The sequence below is a fragment of the Ambystoma mexicanum genome, chromosome 1q, assembly GCF_040938575.1.
Source record: "Ambystoma mexicanum isolate Mex_15411 chromosome 1q, UKY_AmexF1_1, whole genome shotgun sequence".
Taxonomy (NCBI): domain Eukaryota; kingdom Metazoa; phylum Chordata; class Amphibia; order Caudata; family Ambystomatidae; genus Ambystoma; species Ambystoma mexicanum.
This window is the reverse complement of record NC_090922.1, coordinates 1,407,546,744-1,407,565,326: the sequence shown is the minus strand read 5'-3', so window position 1 is coordinate 1,407,565,326 and position 18,583 is coordinate 1,407,546,744. Positions and strand designations below refer to the sequence as shown.

The window sequence follows — 18,583 nt, the reverse complement described above, 5'->3', positions numbered from 1 at the left end:
GCCTGGTTTCTGCTTATTTAAGGCCATCTTTTTATTTATTCATTTTTATTTTTTTTTCCTCAGGCAGATCTAAATGAATAGCAGCCTGTTTCTTCAATTACCAGTTACATTACTGGCCTGTCCTCCTCTAAGTTGTGTTATGATTCAGTTAGGTCCTTCAAGATCACCGTAGCCAGATCTTGCAGGGCTTCGAAAATGGCATTAATGTATTTATTGTTCGTAGTCGAGGTTCTCGCCAGTGGGTAGAAAGCTTTCAAGAGTGCATTAACGGGGTGAGCTATCGTATGAACCTTCTCCTCCAGCAATGCTAGTTTAGCTGTAGTGATGCCGGTTTTTTCCAAGAGTTGTGTCAAAATCAATTCCAGGATAGAAAATATAGCTGTCGAAGAGTTACTATCATCGCGATCCGAAGTGTGGTAGGTCTGCTCTTCGCTTCTTCACTGGCCACGGCCGTCGTGTCTGACCGAAACAGATCAGGAATTGAGGGGGTGGATGCATACTTTAACAATTGTTTCTATCTAGTTGCACTGTCCTCTAGTGCAAGCCTTTGTGGCATTGGAAGGTCTGTTTAATTGGCCCTGGAACTCCACACCAGAGCATTCCGTTAAGTCCAGGTGCCGCAGGCCGGCTGGCTGGTTGCTGCGTCCTAGAGTGGGTCTATTGAGTATCTCCACCTTAAAGGCGTTGGTGTGATGAGTGCCTGCACTACAGTCGGGGAACCGATAGCAGCAGGTCATTTGATAGTTCAGTGCACAAGTCTTTTAAGATCTTTGTTCTCTTTATGCAAATTTGCTTGTGCTGGGAAGTAGTCTCTCATTTTCAGCACTGGTTTGCTTGTTGCCAATGTGCCAGCAAAAATGAGTCTGCTGTGGGCAGCCTCGAGCAGACGGTGCCGCAGCACTGGGTAAGCATTCAAGTCCTTCGGGCACAGTGTCTCCCATGTGTCATGGGCATGGGCTCAAGAGCCGGAGGCAGTGTGGCTTGATCATATAGTTACTGTCGTCGTCCTCCGCCAATGTTAGGTTTTGCACCTGGTGGGGTTGTACCTGATTTGAGAGCAACTGTCTCTTCCCGAGAGTAATGCGTTTGGCGGTAACGCCATAGCCGCAACATCCCACATTAGGTCCCTGTGCCCTGCATGTGGTAGTGCTTAGTTTCCTCTTCCCCAGGATTCTCCCATGCGTTTTTCTCCAGCAACATGTCCCCCATTGCCTTGGCCTACCCCTACCACCCTCTCATTGTGGGCGGACAGGCCGCAGTTGCTTTATTAAGCAGGGGGTAGGTTGCAGGTGTTCCATTTTGGCAATGCAGCATCGGGATTCTGCTCTGAGTTGAAAGCCCTTACATTTAAACTTGGCAGACAGCATTTGGTTTTGTGCGGAGCCGACGCCCTTACACTTGACAAACTTCCGAACACTCCCCAGTTCGGTCAACGGCTTTTCAGGTAGTCACTTCCACTTTACTACTTTTCCCAGGTGCAGGAACATTCAGCAGCTCTTTACCCCTGGCCTTAACCTCTGCCTCTTTTACCCGGTCTCTTAGCCTTCTAAGCCGTTCCCCGTTGCTTGTGTGACTTATCCTCTTACATGCCCCCATTTTGGTTTCCTGTCCTCATTCATTCCCCGTTGCACTTGGTACCTTCCCATTTCCCCCCGGTGATTTCTCCTCTTTCCCCTGGTGTTGGTTGCTGCCTCCCACCCACTCTCCCCCCTGTGGCTGCTTCCTCCTAGTTTCTCGGGCCAGTTAACCTCTCCTGTTTCCTTGCATTCCTGGTTCTCTGGACCTCTCCCCTGTCCCTTGGGTTCCTTCCATTTAGTCTCTTCCTGCCTCCCTTGGTCTCCCTGCTCTCCCCACTCTCCTCACCCTTTGCTCGACCCATGGTAACCAACCGCTTCTTCATACTTTTGACCCCCTACCCCTTTCCCCGACTAACTGGATTCCCATGCACCCTTTTTTCTATTTGCCTGCCAGCCCCTTCCGCCTGTTGCTTTTTCTACACCAAGCCAGTTCAGGAAAAGAGGGTGTTAGCTTGGGGTTTGGTGCTTATAAGCACCTATTTGGGCGATGGGCTAACCTTCTTTCCTCCCATCCCGCCTCATTTCACACCTGATATTTCCCTCCCCCCGCCCACTTCCTGACCTCTGCCGCCGGCCAGTCTACATGAGGCTCCCTAGCTGCCCCGTGCTACAGGTTGATGGGGGTTTGGGGGGCCTAGGGAGGCCTGCTGGGTGGTGCGGCTACAGTAGCATCCTCCCAAGCTTCCCTATGCTCGCCGTGTCCCCTGTCTGTAATGGTAGTTGATGCTCAGCGTTTGGGCATACTCTGGGGAGCTGAATTCAAGGAATAGTGAGATTATTCACAAGTGAATCGGGAGTTTATAATTCTATGTCAAGACTGGAGACTCACATTATGCCTCTTTCTTTTATTGAACATAATGAAAGCAGCTCAGCAGCAAGTATTTTATGCACCTGACTGCGGGCAAAAAAAACCTGCATCACAAAGGTGCAATAAAATATCCATGAACAAAGAACTTGAAACTTGAGGAAAACCACTCCAGTCCATATAACTGTCTCTGGAGGAAAAGAACTGCGTTTCCCAGAGGGCTAGGCAGAGTTCATAGTAGGTCACAGAACATGTGACCTCAGTCCTCCAAAGCGCCCCGACATGATGTATTCTGCTGCTCACAGCAAGAGATAAGTACATTTCCATGCTCCTATCACCTTACCGTGTTCATTTATTAATATATTTAGCTTGATCTTATCTTTACATCTGTCTAGTTGAATAACATTTTATTAACGTAGATTGTTGTTAAGATATTTTAACATTGTTTTTTTATAATGTGAGAACCGCGTAGCCCGCGTCCCCTTTCTGCGTTTGTGTGCACTGTCTCCGAAGCCAGCTGTTTCCTGCTGGCGTCTGAGAATGTTGTGGAAGATTGGGGCCCCTCGCGAGGCACAAGGGATCCCAATTTTATATATCTGCATTGCGGACGTTCACGCTCGCCTCCCCGGCTCGGCGCAGGCTTCCTGAGGCTCGGGGAGGCCGCGAGAGCTTCTTCGTGACCGCAGTGATGCATGCGACCACTAGAGGGAGCTTCTGTGCCATCGCTCCTTTCCTCAGCCGGCAGCCACTTTCAGAGCCTTTGAAGTGATTTTTTTTTCAGATAATTTACCTGATGATGTAAAAAAAAATAAAAGAGAAAAGTGTGTTGGAAACACACCCTCTTCACTGGATTTCAGTGGGCTGGAGAGAAGGTGGTCTGCTTTCCCACTAGAGAAAAAGAAAAAAAAAGTTAGAAAGCTTGTCGGCCTACTACTCAAGTTCTCAACGCAGCTAGGCCCTTCCTATCTCGCCAGAACTGCTTTACCATTGCTAGTGCAATAATCTGATCAAGGCTTGACTACTGCAATGCCCTCCTCGTAAGGACTTCCTGTAAAAACTTGGCTAAACTCCAACTGGTTCAGAACAACGCTCTTAGGGCGGCCACAGGAACATCGAGGAAAGACCACATCTCTGAAGTGAGAAGGCAGGTTCACTGGCTCCCTGTCAAAGAGAGAATGGTCTTTAAAACCCTCTCCCTCACGCATAAATGCCTCCATGATCTTGAACCCCCTACCTGGTCCAAAGAATTGCCTAGACCGCTGAGAAAGGGCTACTCTAACATAATTACCACTCCCAAGACACGAAGAATCCGTGCTGGGGGTGCTAGCTTTCCCACGATGGCCGCTTCTTACTGGAATGCCCCTCCCACTCACCTAAGGATGATCGAGTCCCACCTAGCATTCCGCAAAGCAATCAAAACTAAGCTTTTTGTCTGAATGTTGCACTCTTTACATCTCTCCGCATTGTGGCTGATGTGAGCTGTTGGAGAAATGCTGCACGCTATTCGGTTAATGAGGACTGATGTAATGATGACGGATACTGTTGTAACGATGAGTGTTGTATGTAACTGTGAGCCTCATCTGCCACTTATGTTGTCATTACTATGTACCTTGAATCAAGAGACCACCTGGTCGCCTGTAACCACCTAATCAAGTTTCTTACCAATTTCATGTAACAGCGCCTCGATGCCTCTGGGCTGTAAGTGCGCTATACTAATACAAATAAAGTCGAAGGGTGCATTTAAGATTTTTATATTCATCATTATGGCAGCCCAGTACTCCCCTCAGGCAGACCAAGATTGGTCTGAGTATGGGGAGGATGCTTACCAAATTGATGAAGTGGCTATGGCAGACAGCTTAAAAGAAGGTACTGGGATCCTCTGAGGAAACCAGCATCAAGAGTGTTTCAGAAATGCTCTTGCCCATCCAGCATAGCCTGGACAGTATGGACGAGCACTTGCAAAAAACTCCTCCGCTATGGACGAAGAGGACACAGAAAAGAAAGCACCTTTCTGATGGGGGATGTACTCTTACTCGTAAGAGTAAATACTCTGTGATTCGCTCCCTCCCAACCCTCGAGCCAGCCAGAGCAAGCCACTGCTGCTGTTCTAGACGCCTTCTCCAGGCTTAAGGAAGCCTTTATGACCAGGAGGGAGGCCCCTTACAATGATAGACCCTCTCACCCCGAGGAAGACAATAGGGGTGCTAGACCCTCGAGCCCGGAGGAGGACTAGCAGGGCACTGATGACGAGCAGGACAGGAGGGGTACTATAATATTGATCAGACCCCCATCTCCTCGGATGAGGATGATCAAACCATTGGGTCAAGACCTTCTACCTCGGGGAATCCGGCAGCCCCCCATCCCCAAGAAGACGGACAGTGAACATTCTCCTCTAGATGGGATGTTTACGCCGGAGGATTTGGTACACCCCAGGTCTACGGACTGGGAACAGTCGTCCTGAGCCACGGAATACATCAAGGCCAGGCTGCGTAGGCCCCTGGATAAAGTTAGAGCCAGACTCAGAGCCACTTTCCCTGGAATCTCTGAGCGAGGGCATTCTGCTCTAACTCCTGAACTCGACTCCAAGATGATTACCTTCCTAGGTAAGAACACCAAAGACCCCAGGAAGGGCATTGATCATGCCTGGAGATCCTGCCAAGACACAGTCCTGGACATTACTGGACCCCTGGAGAAAATAATGGACCTGGCTGAACAGCTATTGATACAGGCGGTTCTATTGACCCAATAATTCTTTCAGGTTGGGCCCAGCGAGCACTCTGCTTGCTGGGGAACGCCAACTGTGCCATATCCGTTGAACTCAGGAAAGGCATCCTGCTAAAAATAGATTCCAAAGTGGGAGAGCTGGCAGACACTGAATCCGTAACAGCAGCCAAGGGTCTGTTATTCGGGGACCCATTTATGTAAGAGATGTCTAAGTTTGTTGGCACCTTCACCGCCTTGGACAAGGCTCAAGCATCCATTTAAAAGGGTCTTCGCCTCCAAGATTCTTTCCTGGGCCAGACGAGGTATGGGGGTGGGGGTCACTCCTCCGGCCAATATTCATTTGATAGAAGACATCTACATTCAAGAGACCAGCACCATGCCTGGCAAGACCGCTCGGACACCTTCTTCCCATCAAGAGGGCGAGGCTGACGAAGAGCCGCGAGATACCAGCCCAACAACAACCAACAGGTCAGTGTACCCATAACAGCACCAGCTCCGCAGACACCCATAGGAGGGAGATCCTCTTTGCGTGATCATGGGATTTCTTATCAGGAGACGCCTGGGTCAGGGACGCAGCTCAGGGCGTGTATTTTATTTATTTTTATAGCGCAGCCCAAACCCTGGGGCATCTGGGCACTGATAACTTACATGTTATACAGTCATGAGTGTACAATTAATAACAGTACAGCTAATGAAGTTAGCAGCAAATAAACGGTGAATGTAAGAGTATATACAGGCAATGGTAGATTACATAGAATTCCTTGCTCAACCCTTTCAAGTGAGTTGGCCCGCCCCAATAATAATGTCTGAAGCGGACGTGGCAACGCTAGACAGCGAAGTACGCAGTCTACATCGGAAGCAGGCAATTCACCCTTGCTCAAGCCAGGGCGGCTTCTTCAGCCCCATATTTTTGGTTTGCAGGAAGCAAAAGGTACGCCCAGTGATCGATCACAGGGCTCTGAACAATTTCATAGTCTTCCGCCATTTCAAGATGGAAGGGATACACGCTCACAGACCTCTTGAGACCAAGCGACTGGCTCATTCGCCTGGACCTCAAAGACGCTTACCTGGCAGTGCCCATGAACCACGCACGCAAGTTACCTGAGGTTCTCCTGGAAGAACCGGGACTGGGAATGTACGGGCTTGCCTTTCAGGCTCTCCTCTGCACCATGGGCATTTAATAAGCTTCTAAGGCTGGTAGTGGCTCATCTAAAAGATCAGGGTATCAGACTAATAATATATCTAGACGATCTTCATGGTTCAATCTCAAGCCCTGGTAGAACAGCAGACCAAACTCGCCATAAATCTATTAAACAGTCTAGGTTTCCTCATAAATTGGGAGAAATTGGTTCTCTGCCCATCCAGGAACCTAGAATTTCTAGGGTTCGTAGTGGATATGCAGATCTCGCAGCTCCGTCTCCCTGTGGCCAAGATAAATTGCACTAGTCTGGAGATTCCCAGGCTCCTTCATATGAATGTCATAGCCTTTCGAGAACTAGCGAGAGTAATAGGTCTCCTATCCTCTTCCATTCAAGCACTATTTCCCGGTCCTCTTCACTTCCGAGAGTTAGAGACTGAAATGTCTGCACTTGCGGCGCAGCCTTTCCTACTCTCAACGTCTGACACTCTCGCCTCAGGCGAGAAGAACTCATCTGGTGGCTCACGCACATGGAAGCCTGGAACGACAGAGCCATCTTCGTGTCCACCATCGAGTCAGACGCCAGCCGCTCCAGTTGGGGAGCAAGATGCGGTAGAGTAGCCACAGGAGGGACTTTGTCTCTTCAGGCGCTGGAAATGCACATAAACTGCCTGGAGCTCCTCGCAGGCTCTTTCGCTGTGCGGTTATTAGAGTGAGTTATATTTTACTGAAAATTGACAACATTTCCGCAGTAAGATACATCAATCATCTAGCTGGCACCAAATCAAGACCTCTAGCAGAGCTAGCCAAAGTCTTTTGGCATTTCTGCCTGGAACACTGGATCTCCGTCATGGCAGAGTATCTCCCAGGACTCAGGAATATAGTGGCAGACTGGCATTCTCGCCTTTCGACTGACTACAGCAACTGGAGGCTCAACAGATCTCTTCCTCCAACGGATATGGGGCCCCATGTCCAAGGACCTATTTGCCTCACGCCTCAACACTCGGATCCCAGAGTTTTACAGCTGGAGACCGGATACAGCTGTGGCCGCAACAGATGCATTTCTACAGCTATTGGATGGAGGGGATCTTACCCCCCCCACCCTCCTTCACCATGATAGCGAGGACCCTGGCAAAGGCCCTTCGGGAGCAAACAGAGCTGGTCCTCATAGCCCCGGTCTGGACATCTCAGACCTGGTATCCAGTTCTTCTGGAACTTTCCTCTGATTTTTTTCCAATCCTTCTACCCCAAATTCCAGATCTGCTATTGGACACGACAGGGCAACGTCACCCCTTCTCCTCAGTGGGTCACTGACCGTAGCAGCCTGGAGGATTTCAGGACAAGATGGAGAGTTCCAGGGATGTCACTCAAGGCCATCAGGCTGGTATCCTGCTACCCTCAAGAGCTACTCCAACTCTTGGAACGCCTGGACAAGTTGGTGCCTGGACCGGGGGCTTCATCTGGTTTAGAAGTAATTCTGAATTTCCTTGCTTCATTAGTCGAGAGAGGTCTCGCCTACAGGACGGTTAATGCTTACCGCTCTGCAGCTTCAGCCGGCCACAACCTCGTGCAAGAGGTCCCAGCAGGAGAACATTCCCTGGTTTTCAGACTACTCAAGGGTATCCGGCTTACAGTGCTGCCTCCGTCTCCTTATGATAAGCTTTGGGACGTTAATAAGGTGCTCAACCATTTTCCTTCTTGGCCTCATAATAGCTATCCCGTAATGCGCTTTCCGGCATACTTACTACACTGCTATGCTTGGCCTCCTGCAGAAGGGTTTCTGATATCAGAGCTCTCGACTTAGCAGGCAGGACCTTTTCTCCAGATGGCATAGTTTTCCACATATACAGCCTTTTAGAGAACAGCCCAAGATTTGTCTAGGTCTATGAAGAGGTAGCGGCGTCTCTTAGGACCTCTCCTAACAGACAGCTATTGATAGCACTGCGCAAACCCCACAGAGCGGTTTCCGCTCCAATATTGGCACGCTGAGTGCGTTGGACTCTAGCTCAGGCAGGAGTAGATACCAATCACTTTGGCGCTCACTCCATGAGAGGTGCCATGGCTTCCAAAGCCTTTCAGTTTGGAGTCCGTCTAGAGGACATCATGAGGATGGCAGATTGTGAAGGTGAGTCAATTTTCAAGCAATTCTACCTGAAACCGGTAGAGCAACCGGCATCCATTGTAAGTAAGCTTTAAACAAGCATAATGTTAGCCTCCGGTCTTGACCTAAGATAAAGATTTTCCATAATAACTTAAAAGAAAGTCTAATTCTATTAAAGACACAGAGGCAAGCATTATCACGCCCATCTAGAGAAAAAGCGGCGCAGGATACGCTTGAGTGCAGTTGTTTACCGTATTGCTTTGGGGTGAAATAGCCTGACGCATGGCAATGTGAATTTGCAGAATAACACACTGATTTCGCACCCACCCTCGCAAGGGGACTAGGGTTGTCATATACATCAAGTAACCTTAGTTATTTATTCTTCCTTTGACAGTGTCTACAGACAAGTCCGCCTGATCATCGGATCTACACCGATCTTTCTCGCAGGACATCTCCTATTTGCGGCTTCATTCCTATGTTTTTTCTGAGTGGCCAAGTTCGCAGCCTTGAAAGAGGAAGTTGCATCATTGTGGGGGCCCTTTGAAAGGACCGCTACATGCTTATTGGAAGACTGAGGTCACATGTTCCATGACCTACTATGAACTCTGCCTAGCCCTCTGGGAAAAACAGTTATTTTCTTCCAGAGACAGTTATATGGACTGGAGTTGTTTTCCTCAAGTTTCAAGTTCTTTGTTCATGGATATTTTATTACACCTTTGTTATGCACACTTTTTTGCCTGCAGTCAGGTGCATAAAATACTTGCTGAGCTTCTTTCATTATTTTCATTAAAAAGAAAGAGCAGCATAATGCTCGCCTCCGTGTCTTTAATAGAATTAAGACTTTTTTGTACGTTATTATTGAAAATCTTTGTCCCCTGCAAATGTCAAAATAGGGCTTCAGTCCGTAGTGATCTGCAATGTTTATAGTGTCCTCACGAGCACAATGATCAGCGAAGTGTCCATATACTCACCAAACCAAATGATAGAAGCTCCATGGTTGTACTGCAGTCTACGACATGTCGCAGTCATGCCACCCGGACACCAAGACACTCGGCTTCACGCCGCCTCAGCTACGCCGGCTGGCAGGGTGTTTTCAAGGGTCCGCCTCCTTCACAGCGCAATACCATGGAGAACAGACTCCAGTCAATAGCAGACACAAAGACACTCGTCCTCACTCTGCCTTTTTGGCACATGGCTTTTTATTATTACTAAAGATGATTGATTTTTTTTTTTAGTTTTTGTGCTTCAAACCTTTTTATGAGGCCATTCCTGCAAAACCACCATAACACAATCTTCTTATTCAATGGTCATTTGGGATAATAAGTCATGGCTAGACTGAACTTTCTAAATGTTTTCTGTGTTTACATGTAAAGCGCCAGCCATGCAGAAGTCATTGGGATTAAAACAGTTCTTACTGTGGATGTCTGACTTGACCTTTCTTTACCACCTCAATAAGAAGGCTTTATTTGCAAATCAGAATTGTGAGCATTTACTTACTGGCAATACGGAATGGAAGCGTTAATTTTGCATATATATCAAGTGACGGGTGGCATGAGCCTCAGAACGCATCCATCTAGATTTTTAATTGTTCCCATGTAGGCATGTTTGACTCAGCCTGATAGTTCAAGCCCGACTGAAATCGCAAAGTAAATTGCAGGTTTACTTTGGTGACTACACCGATGACATGCGTGCTGGGAGAGGGCAGTTAGGTACTTGTATTAATGGGGCATGTTGATCGTATTGGAAACCGGCTGTGGTATATGGGCTCACGAAAACTGGACATTTTAAGAGTGCATAATATAAACTAGCAATACTATGCTACATGGCTACACTGGAAGCGGCTACACTGAAAGCTGGGCAAAATGGAACATGACGATGAAGGGCGAATTTAGGATGAAGTAATTGGCATCGGAGCATATTGTGCAGTAATGGTGTGCTAAGTGTGTTTGAACGTAACCAGCAGTAATGTGAACTGGATGTGGCAGCTAGTTTCAACTATACATGCATAAAAAAAAGTATTATAAAAGGATTTAGTCCTTGTAGTGGCATTGTCACTTTGATTTTCATTATTACAACTTGTAGCTCTAAGTGTTAATGCTACACAATTTAATACAGTTTGATTTCACTGGTTTGAAGACCTTGATTTTTGCATTTGAAAGGAAGCCAGGCAGCAACCCAAATAGGACATCTATCGGCTTGTGATCTGAGCAGCAGTTAAATCTGCTTTGAACGAGTGTATCTAAAAATCGCGAAATGTTTGAATTTAAGTGCAATTCATCCCCCTGTCTATACAAAACGGAATTTTTTTTTAAATGTATCGTTTGTCCTCCATTGATGTGTTGTTTTTTTTGTGCTCCATGTGATTTTATTTTAACCTAGTAATGTATGAACGTCTACCTAGTTAATTATCAATGTTTTCTAGGCCTGACGTTACCGGACTACTAACGTACTACCTGATGGATGCTGCGTCGCTTTTACCAGTCTTGGCCCTTGGGGTGCGACCAGACGATGCTGTCCTGGATCTCTGTGCAGCACCAGGAGGAAAAACACTGGCTCTTTTACAGACTCAAACGTGTCGTAAGTGGAGATATTTCTGCATACTTAAGTGATTACGATTCCACATAACTGATATTTGGGGTGGCAAAGCATAGCTAGCCTTAGCATTAATATTCAACAAAACAAAAGGACAGAAAGGGAATCATCACCTGGTAAAACAAATCCTTTTGCAGCCCAGCGGCTTTGGCTTATAGGTCACAAAGCCAAAATGAATTGCAATTACTTGAATAGAGGGTCACTTTTGATGCTTTTTAAAAAAAGACCAGATTTATACCTCTTCATCAAATGACATTGAGTATGTTACGTTCCCAGAGCGACAGGCGACCCATTTAGTGAAAGTCGGGTTTACATCTAAAATAGGGGCAAAGGCAATCTTGGATGCAGCAGGCCCTTTACAAAAACAAGGGATAACCATACATGAAGACATGCCCTCAGACATCAGGGTTGGGGAAGGAAGGGAGGAGGAAACCAAGGAAGGAGGCAAAATAAAAAACGCCCAAGTAAAGGAAATGTCAACTGTTGCACATGGTAAAATCGAGGGGGATAAACGGACAATGTGGGCGCTCCTCCCGGAGATCATAACACAGGTCTGCCAGAAATTGGGTGTGGGTGAGACATGTCTTTAGTTGGGAGAATATGAGGGTGGCAAGTTGGAACACGCGTGGCTCCAGTTCCTTTAGGAACCTCAATGAGATCAGAGGTATTTGGCAAGAATGACCTAATTCCTACAGGAGACATGGTTGGTTAACGCACCAGAGCTAGAGGGCTTCATAATAACCACACAAGCCGCAACAACAGTGGGGAAAGGAAGGCCAAAGGGTGGTCTGCTACTTGCTTGTAATGCCACTCGCTTTAACGAGGACAATAATCTCAGACGAAGAAGAGGGGATCTTGGCAGTAAAATGTGTGGTCGCTACATCTAAAGGGTCGAAACAAATAGTAGCAGTAAACTTATACTGGAATCCGGCGTCTTTAAAGCCATATTTCTGGATGCCTTGTCTAGTGTGCTGACTGAAATAAAATTGACTCACCCTGACGCATATGTTTTGGTGGCAGGGGACTTAAATTCCCAATGTGTTGAAAGTGGGAAAGGGAAAGGAGCACCGAAATACAAGGCCATCTCCTCAAATGGAAACATTAGGGGATCTTTCTTTAAAGATTGGGACCTAAAATGGGGAATGGATCTCTGGAAGGAGACATTCCTCCTGCAAGCACATGGTCCCGGGGAGCATCAGAATCCACTTTGGACTACATGTTCATGTCTCCTAGTATGTTCGACCAATGTGAAACTATGAATATAAAAGGAGGCACAAGTGACCACAAACGACTGGAAATGTCAGTTAAATGGCAAAATGTAAGGATCGTAAAGAGGTTGACAGAGCACATAACAGTAAATAACCAAAACAATCGTTTGGTTAAATATAACAGGGACGGAGAGAAACTGAATAAAGCCCTGGAAAAATACAAACATGATTTAAGCGATACAAAACTGAAGAATAAGTGCAACCCTTATGCTTTCCATGACTTTTTGTGGTCAGTTGAGGCCCCCAGTCTTGTGGTGTGGCAAATGAGACAAACCTATAGACACGCATTTGACAAACACACATGGGATGCAGTGGTCGATAGTGCCATTAGAAGGGAGGAAGCTGTAAAATCTATCAAACAAAAATAAAGGCAATTAAAAGTAAATACAAACAATGGTCAAGACAACAACGAATGTCCCGTGCCCAGACAGACGGGGAAACCATGCTCAAGGCCGTCCTAAATAAGAACTCCCAGAATTTTTGGTCTTTAATAAACCAACAATCTACAGACCAAGTTGGAGCCTTGTCAAACATGGTTACTGAAACAGAGTGGATAGAATTTCTGTTAAAGAAGTATGCACAGTCGAAGGGGGAGCCTCCTTTTCTCATCTCTGGCGGCCATTGGTACTTGGATACAACGGAAGAGGATATCTCTGCCTTAATAATGAAATCTTCGGCCTCAAGGGCGGCAGGGCCCAGTGGCTTAACATATCAAGTCCTGAAGGGAAACCCTAAAAGGTGGGCCCGCCTCCTAAACACACTGTTCCATGGGATATTGAGGCATAAAAAGATCCAGTCATCGTGGAAATCGGGAATCATCGTCCCAATATTCAAAAAGGGGATCGAAGAGACCCCTTAAATTACAGACCAATTACTCTCCTCGATGTGGAAAGCAAGTTGTTCACCAGCCTAGTACTAAAAGACTTGGAATCTTGGGCTGAGTCAAACAACATCCTCCCAAAACAACAGACAGGCTTTCGAAAGGAACACTCCACCTCACTTAATGGCATAGTACTTTCCACCCTCTGTAACAGCAAGGTGGAGGGGCAAGCGTCACAACTATATGGTGCTTTCATAGATCTATCAAGTGCCTTCGATTTGGTGAATCGGGACAGATTATGGTCCAAATTAAAAGTTAGAGGCGCTCCAACCCACCTCATTGATATACTGGTCTCCCTCCATGAAGAAAACACGGTTCAAGTAAAACTCAACTTAGATGGATTTTTATCAACACACATCCCAGTAAAGAGGGGGGTGAGACGGGTGCATGGTTGCTCCCTTCTTGTTTAACTTCTATTTAGCTGACTTTGGACAGGGGGTGGAGACCGCAGCATTGGGCAGTGCCAAGTTAGGCACAAATGCAATAAAGTGGCTCATGTATGCTGACGATATCGTCCTACTGGACAAGACACCAGTGGGCCTTCAGAGGCTATTAAACGCCTTGGACCAATACATGAAAGACAACGACCTAAAGGTTAACCCGGATAAATCGAAAATTGTGATTTTTGGAAAGAAAGGTGGCAGAGAAGGCAAATATTGCTGGACAGTGGTGTCAAATGAATACCTGTGACAGAGGAGGTCATCTACTTGGGTTACACTCTGTATGCCACACCTAGAGCCTGTATGCTATGGTCAGAGATACGACAAAAGTGCACCCAATTGACAGCCCAATTGCAAAAAATGATTAAGCAATACTGTAGGTTTTCCCTCCTACCCGCCATCCGTTTCTATCAAGCAAAGATCATTCCTCTCCTCTTATATGGCTTAGAGGCAAAACCACTGGCATGGTCGATGGATTGGCAGGCAATAGAAGCCAAGATATGGAAAAAAGCTTTGTCCCCCAAACAGCTTAGCAATGGCCAGCCTGCAGTTTGAGTTGGGCCTCTCCTCACTTGGGGTGCAGGCTGATTGGAAACTTCTATCTCTTTTCAACTTGATAATCCAATCCTAGGCGTAATACACTATATGAAGACCTAAATGTCCATTTGAGCCGTGTCTCGTTGGGGGCACTGTATGACCTAAAGAAAGTATCCCTAGAAATCCTTGCCAGATGCAACAGGGACATAGGTACTCTAACCACAAACCCCATGAAGATTAAGAGGGAGCTACTATTAACAGACTGGATAAAGACAATTGACCACACACGATCCTCAATAGTGGCACCCTCTCTTTCCCCAACGGACAAGAGACTTAGTTCCTTAGCCAACTATCTGATGAAATTCCCGGATGCTAAAGGAAGGCAACATTTTCTCAGACTCCGTTTGGGCTTGATTCGTACTGGATCTGTCCTTGCTCGATGGGGCTGGCGGGGAAAGGAGCAATCATCTATGCTCAAAATGTCGGGAACCAAAAGACCAGTCATTGGTGCATCTACTAAGATTCTGTGAAGGCACATGGGAGGTGCGAAAGAAACATCTGGAACGTTTTGTTTGCTCAAGTGATGGCTGTCATCAGAAGACTTCTGAGTGAGAATGACTTCAGGTCATGAAACGGCTTTGACTATAAACCTGGTTAGAGTCCTACAACAGTTAGGTTTCACTGGAAATTAAAAAGTTAATTTAATCATCTAGACTGAAGCAGTGAAGTTAAGAAATGTGGAGAAACAAGTTTTTTTTTTTAATGAGATGTAAATTTGTAAATGTATTCCTTTTGAAAGTTTTCTTTTGTATTTGTGAAAAAAAAGTTTTGGTTTATACCACAATAAAAAAAATAAAAAAAACAATATCATATAATGGCTCAGTTGTTTCAACTCTTGCTGCAGAGATCTGTGTCAAACATTAAGATCACAAGTTAAAATACTGGCAAGGCAGACTGCATTCTTTCCTTCTAGCCCAGTGTTAACCATATTTGTTACCAGAGCAGATTCCGTTTGTGCGAAGTGTGCTGTAAATGTTCTTTTTGAAAAAAAATGTATTATCCTTCATAGTTTGTTTAGACATTCTATCTGTCTGAACTTTGACAGGTTATGTTGCAGCCAACGATGTCTCTGCTTCCCGCATTGGTCGGCTACAGAGAGTTCTCCACAGCTACATCCCTGAAAGTTTCTGCTCTACAGACATTGTTCGTGTTACTTCGTGGGATGGCAGGATATGCGGTGATGTTGAGAGTAGACGATACGACAAGGTAGATGCGCTCTTAAAGATGCTAGTGACTGATTTAAATAAGTTGTGGTGAATTGTTTTTGTCTGTTCATATGAAGAGGGGTACACTGCATGCCATTGAAGGTTGCACCCGCTCCTCTGGTATTACTTGATCGTGGATTCTGGCCCACTTGACACTAGTGAAACAAACCATGTCTTACTGGAATACATGTACTACGTGCTTATGAACCTGTTTTTCTTTGTATATGTTGTAGACCTGTGTTATAAAAGAATGATGGGCTGCAGAATCTTTATCTAATGATTGTTCAACAGCTGTTCTATTTATTCCTCTCTCATCTCTGGAGCTTTGGGGGGGTACTCCAGATGCCCTTTGGTTTATTCATTAGAAACACTATTCGGTTTATGGTCATGGAAATGTTTCCTATGTGGGGTTCATTGCAGTCTGTGTTCTGTGCTTTGAAGCGGCCTTGCTTTTATAGTTGGTCTTTAAATAATACTTCAGCCGGTTCCAGCGAACCCATGTTCGTGCATTATGCGTTATCCTAGCCGCCTGCCCAAATATTGCGCGTAGTCCGCATAGTTTTGGAAGCACACCCATATTTCTGAGGCTTGTGGAATCTGCTTAGATCACATGCTGTGCATAGGCCGACATCTAGTGGAAGCTGCCGAGTTTTAAAGTTGTTTACGAAACTCAAAGGGACGTTGACCGGGCGTGCCTGCAATACTATCCCTAGTGTGACGTCCACTGTACCCATTATCCCTCACGCATCGAGGTCCCTCGATTGTTTTTTTTTTTTTTCCTGCCTTTCTAGACAGACGCATATAGCGGAGTTCCTCTTTCGGTGTAAAGCCATTGACTTATTTCAATTATCGATAGTTCATTCTTTCTATCCTTTACTTCTCCAGCATGGGGTCTGGCATGGATTCACATGCTCATGAATATTCCCCGTCGTCAGTCTGGGAATCCTCGGTAAAGAAAAAATCAGTATCAGTTTCGTTTCTGATCTGTCTCTTAGTAGTAACCAATGGTCTCTGGGTCATACTGCCCCCAGCCAATGACTGCCTTCTCCCTAAGCCCCGCCTCTGGCAGCCATCCTCGGATTTTTACTGCACGTTCAAGTGTTGGGAGTCCTCGTGCTAAAGCTCTCAAGCTTTTTCCGCATTTTGCGTTTTTTCAAAGAGATTTATCTCATTTTTTGGTTAAATAGAGCCGCAAGCTCCACCGCTTCCACTTCCGATCAACGGGGACCCGTTTCGGAATCTTCTACGCCCCTCAAGGGTGTAGTTTTCGTCGAGCTACGCTTCTTGGAGGATTCCAGAAGTTTTCTGAGGCCTACTTCGTGGACCATGGCCCAGGAGAAAGGAAGCTCGACACCGGGCAAGCTGTTCAGGAACTGCCCTGGATACAAGCTACAGAACCTGTTTAAGGAGGACGAGCACTCGAAGTGCCTCTACTGCCTTCATGAAGACAAATCGCACGTGGAGAAGGACTGTGCGTTTTGCATGAACATGTCGGAACGGACCATGAGGGACCGTCGGACCCGTCTCGCCAACTGGTTGGAAAGCAAGAGCCCAGCAGGTGAGGAGAAGAAGAAACCCGAGTGGTCTAAGTCCTGCGAGGGCGCCCCGGCGACAGGGGACCAACAGAAGGCAAAGCACCGCGAGTCCACGGGCACCGGGAGCGCTGAACGGTCGGGCTCCCCGGCTGCCAGGCAGGGCGCACCTTCAACAGCGCCATCAACCACGAGCCAACTCTATGGCTCGGGGAAGAGAAAGTCTGAACCCGGCTAAGCTTCTGGAGAGGCCCCGGTCGTTCTCGAAGTAACCGGCCGAAAGGGTACGAGGCGGTGACCCTCCCCCTAAGGTGAAGGCCTCACGCGCGCCCAAGGTGGTGAAGGCCTTGATTCACCTGGCCAAGGCCTCTATTGAGGGTATTGCTACAGCCCTGGGCAAGCCTGTGGATGCTCCCCCAGTGGAGGCGACCTCGGGGCCCAGAGTTTCCTTGCCCCCGCGGAGGGAAGCCTCTTTTGAACCCATCGAGAAGACCCCCGTGAAGACCCTGGTGGAAAAAGAGGGGGGGCGGTGGCCTTAACAGACACGACCTCCAAAGAGGAACTGGTCGAAGTCATAGAGGAAGCCAGTCCCCAGGGATCCCGACGAGGGGGGTGACGAGAGCGAGGGTGGCGACGACGAGGCTCCGGTGGAGGAGGGGCAACCATCGCGCCCGTCGCAGCCCGGGTCACAAGACAACTCTGTGGCCATTTTGACAGCAATCCAGGCCTTATGCACGGAGATAAGGACCAGGTTGCCCTTGCCTCCGTCGGACGACCCGACAGAGCAGAGTCTATCGGGAAGTCCCCCCCCCCCCCCTAACAAGAGAAGGATCCATCCAACCCCGCCTTCTCAGCCACAGCCCTCTCAGCCTTTGTCTCCTTCCCCTACTGAGGACACGGGGACAGATACGGCCACGACGGGGACAGATGACGACGGTGGTGACGACGGGACTGATCTCCCGTTGCTGATTCCTTGGGCGTCCCCTCCCGACGAAATTGACTCGTTTCACGCCATGATCGCCAGGGCATCCAAGCTTTTTTAGCTCTGCCCCGAAGAGAAGGAAGGCTTCCTTTACCAACGGCGTGAGACCAAAAGGAAAACTGTCCTCGCGGTGCCGTTGTTAGATGACATCTGAGACGCGGGACTTGCCCTCCTCAAGAGCCCATCCACGACACCTGCTAAGAGACCGGTACGAGAAGTAGTACCGGGTCCCCGACGCCGCCCCTTTGTGCCATAGCGCGCAACCGACCCCGGATTCGGTCATTTCAGCAGCTGCCAAGAAGAAAGCGGGGGGGGGGGGCATCGACCTCTACTTCCCCGCCGGACGGCGAGGGGAAGAAGCTGGATGCCATGGGACGACGAGTCTTCTCGTCAGCGGCGACGACGATTAAGGCGGCCAACGCCCTAGCGATCGTGGCCCACTACGACAGGGAGTTGTGGTACAAGATTGCCCCCCCTCTTGGACCTCCTCTCGGACGATAAGAGGGCAGAGGCCCTGGCAATCCTGCAGGAGGGTGAGGTGGCCTCTGACCACGCCATAACGGTGGCCATGGACATTGCCAACACCGGTTTCCACCAATTGGGCAACGGTGTTTGCCTTCGGCGGGGGTGGCTCAAGGCGATGGATTTCCACCAGGATGTACAGGCCAAGGTTTTGGACATGCCCTTTGATGGGAACAACCTGTTTGGGAAGACAGTGGATGAGTCCCTTCAGGCCATCAAG

At 47.7% G+C, this 18,583-nt stretch overlaps 1 protein-coding gene across 3 annotated transcripts in view; it reads left to right on the top strand.

Moving 5' to 3' along the window:
- The window catches only part of NSUN4 (NOP2/Sun RNA methyltransferase 4), a 191,307-nt gene that overhangs the window by 93,082 nt on the left and 79,642 nt on the right, over positions 1-18,583 (top strand). For all 3 annotated transcript variants that reach the window (XM_069642273.1, XM_069642272.1, XM_069642274.1), the window contains 2 exons: positions 10,768-10,922; positions 15,168-15,328. In XM_069642273.1, coding sequence (XP_069498374.1) covers positions 10,768-10,922; positions 15,168-15,328 — 316 coding nt within the window. The remainder of the gene's footprint in view (positions 1-10,767; positions 10,923-15,167; positions 15,329-18,583) is intronic.